This window comes from Frankliniella occidentalis, unplaced genomic scaffold (assembly GCF_000697945.3).
Source record: "Frankliniella occidentalis isolate FOCC.00 unplaced genomic scaffold, Focc_3.1 Scaffold608, whole genome shotgun sequence".
NCBI lineage: Eukaryota > Metazoa > Arthropoda > Insecta > Thysanoptera > Thripidae > Frankliniella > Frankliniella occidentalis.
The window spans coordinates 43,987-46,031 of record NW_026267724.1 but is presented as its reverse complement, the minus strand read 5'-3'; the positions used below and the strand labels follow the sequence as shown (position 1 = coordinate 46,031).

At 51.5% G+C, this 2,045-nt stretch overlaps 1 protein-coding gene across 1 annotated transcript in view; it reads left to right on the top strand.

Moving 5' to 3' along the window:
- The window catches only part of LOC127751612 (junctophilin-3-like), a 17,020-nt gene that overhangs the window by 6,709 nt on the left and 8,266 nt on the right, over window positions 1-2,045 (top strand). Inside the window, exon 2 of the mRNA XM_052275399.1 lies at window positions 1,020-1,231. Coding sequence (XP_052131359.1) covers window positions 1,020-1,231 — 212 coding nt within the window. The remainder of the gene's footprint in view (window positions 1-1,019; window positions 1,232-2,045) is intronic.

Here is a 2,045-nt window from a genome sequence, read left to right as displayed (position 1 = left end):
GGGGGGGGGGCACCCCCACGGCAGCGGCCGCTGGCGTCACCGACGAGCTGGAGACTTAATCGCCAAATGATTTTCTGCACACACAACCTTGCAAACTGAACGATCATAATGTGAATTGCTGTGTTTTAAGTCTTTTTCGCGTTTGGTTGTTATTCGACCGATTGTGTACTTGCGCGCTTTTCGCGTCGTGTTGTTGGTGTACGGCTCCAAAGCCAGACGCTAAGAGTGACTAGGGTCTTAGCTTGTAAGCGCGGGTCCTGCCTGCGGGGCTTCACCTGGCCCGGGCACTCCGCTCGACTGCAGCAGGTAGCCTGCACCTTGGAAGACCGTTTGGTGCAGCGTGAAAGCGCTCGCTGAAAGCCGTAGGATTAAAAGCCTCGGCACGTGCCAAAGAATTTTCCTGCTCGTCTTTGAAGCTATTTATTTTTTCTCATACACAGCTGCGGAACGATTCGTAATGATCCAATCTCGTCCTGGGGCGTATGGCGCCATGCTATACACCTTTCTTCGAGCTCGCACCCTCATCCCCCTCCCCCTACTAGCCTCTCTCCCTACCCCGTTCACCCCCAACCCCACCCCTTAAACTTGTTTCTCCCCAACGCCAGTTAGCGTCGTCGCCCTAATCGAATTTGTCTAATCCGAATGAGCCCATGACCGGCTGCGTTCGCCATCTAGAGCTGTCAAGGCGCACTTTCAAACTAATATTTTTCACACAGTCATTATTCTTTCGTGGTGACGGTGATGGTGTCGGGGGAGACGGGGTGGGGGCATAAAAGCACGGTTGCTGCTAATGAGAAAAAGAGCTCGAAATTACATTTTCGTATTTCCAAACAATGATGTTTTGGTTATTTGGGCGTATATGCCATCTCACACAGCGGGTAAACGTTGTTATGTTTTCGTTCTCGCTTTGTTTTTCAAAGTGTACTCTTTTGATTAGAACGGCAGCACATATACAAATCTGTTGCAGTCATTTTTCGTATTCTTTGAATTTCTCCCTCTGTTCTTCTCCTTGTTCGCAGCGGGAGCACGTACGAGGGCCAGTGGCAGAATGGCAAGCGGCACGCGCTGGGCGTGGAGTCGCGCGGCCGCTGGGTGTACCGCGGCGAGTGGACGCAGGGCGCCAAGGGCCGCTACGGCGTGCGCCAGTCCGCGGCCTCCCTGGCCAAGTACGAGGGCACCTGGGCCTCGGGACTGCAGGACGGCTACGGTTCCGAGACCTACGCGGACGGAGGTGAGTATCAGCGTGGTGCGCTATCTCCCTTTGACAAAAGCGACTCGCAGGACGTCCGAAAAATTGTGGTGAACAAAATAAAAGAAATAGTTTTCGTGAGTAAAATCGCAACATTGCAGGAACCTAAAGTGAACATGCCAAATATAGATGGTTGTTAGAAAAATCGTGATTTTAGGGTCGATATTACTTTAGAAGATAAAGGGAACTCCAACGAACTCTAATTTTGATCCATGTTTGGAGGAGCTACTATAACATTAATCATCGAGGTATAGTTTTCTCCTTAATAAGACTTCAACTTCAGTTTCGTTCGCTTTGATCATATGGTGTTATTTGCTAGTGTTATTCGGGGTTTTGTATTCCCTTTATTATGTATAGATGAAACTGGAGTTGCTCAAATTAAATTGGTTTCAAGAAATAAATTTGTTGTGGCTCACTTTCTGTGTACCACGCAACGTCGTCGGGCCCGCACGCTGCCCAATCCTTGCGAAAAATGGTCTTGCAACACTGAATAAAATCTTTTGTAGAAAGCTTTCAAAGAATGAGAATTGTTCGTAACGTTGAAAGGAATTTAATTCGTAAGCATTATGCAGTGCAGGCTGAACACCACGTGCCGACAACACGCGCCTCACTCACTCACCAGTCGGCTGTTGATGCCTGCCTCGCGCCTCAGCCTGCCCGGCCGGGCCCCCGGGCAGGCCCGCTCCGCACGGGAGTGAGGCGGGTTGCATAAGCCCGGACTTGCAGGCGCTCGCGCCCCGGACACACCGGGGGTCCTGCTGCCGCTCCGCTCCGCTCACCAGCCGGCCGGGGGGGG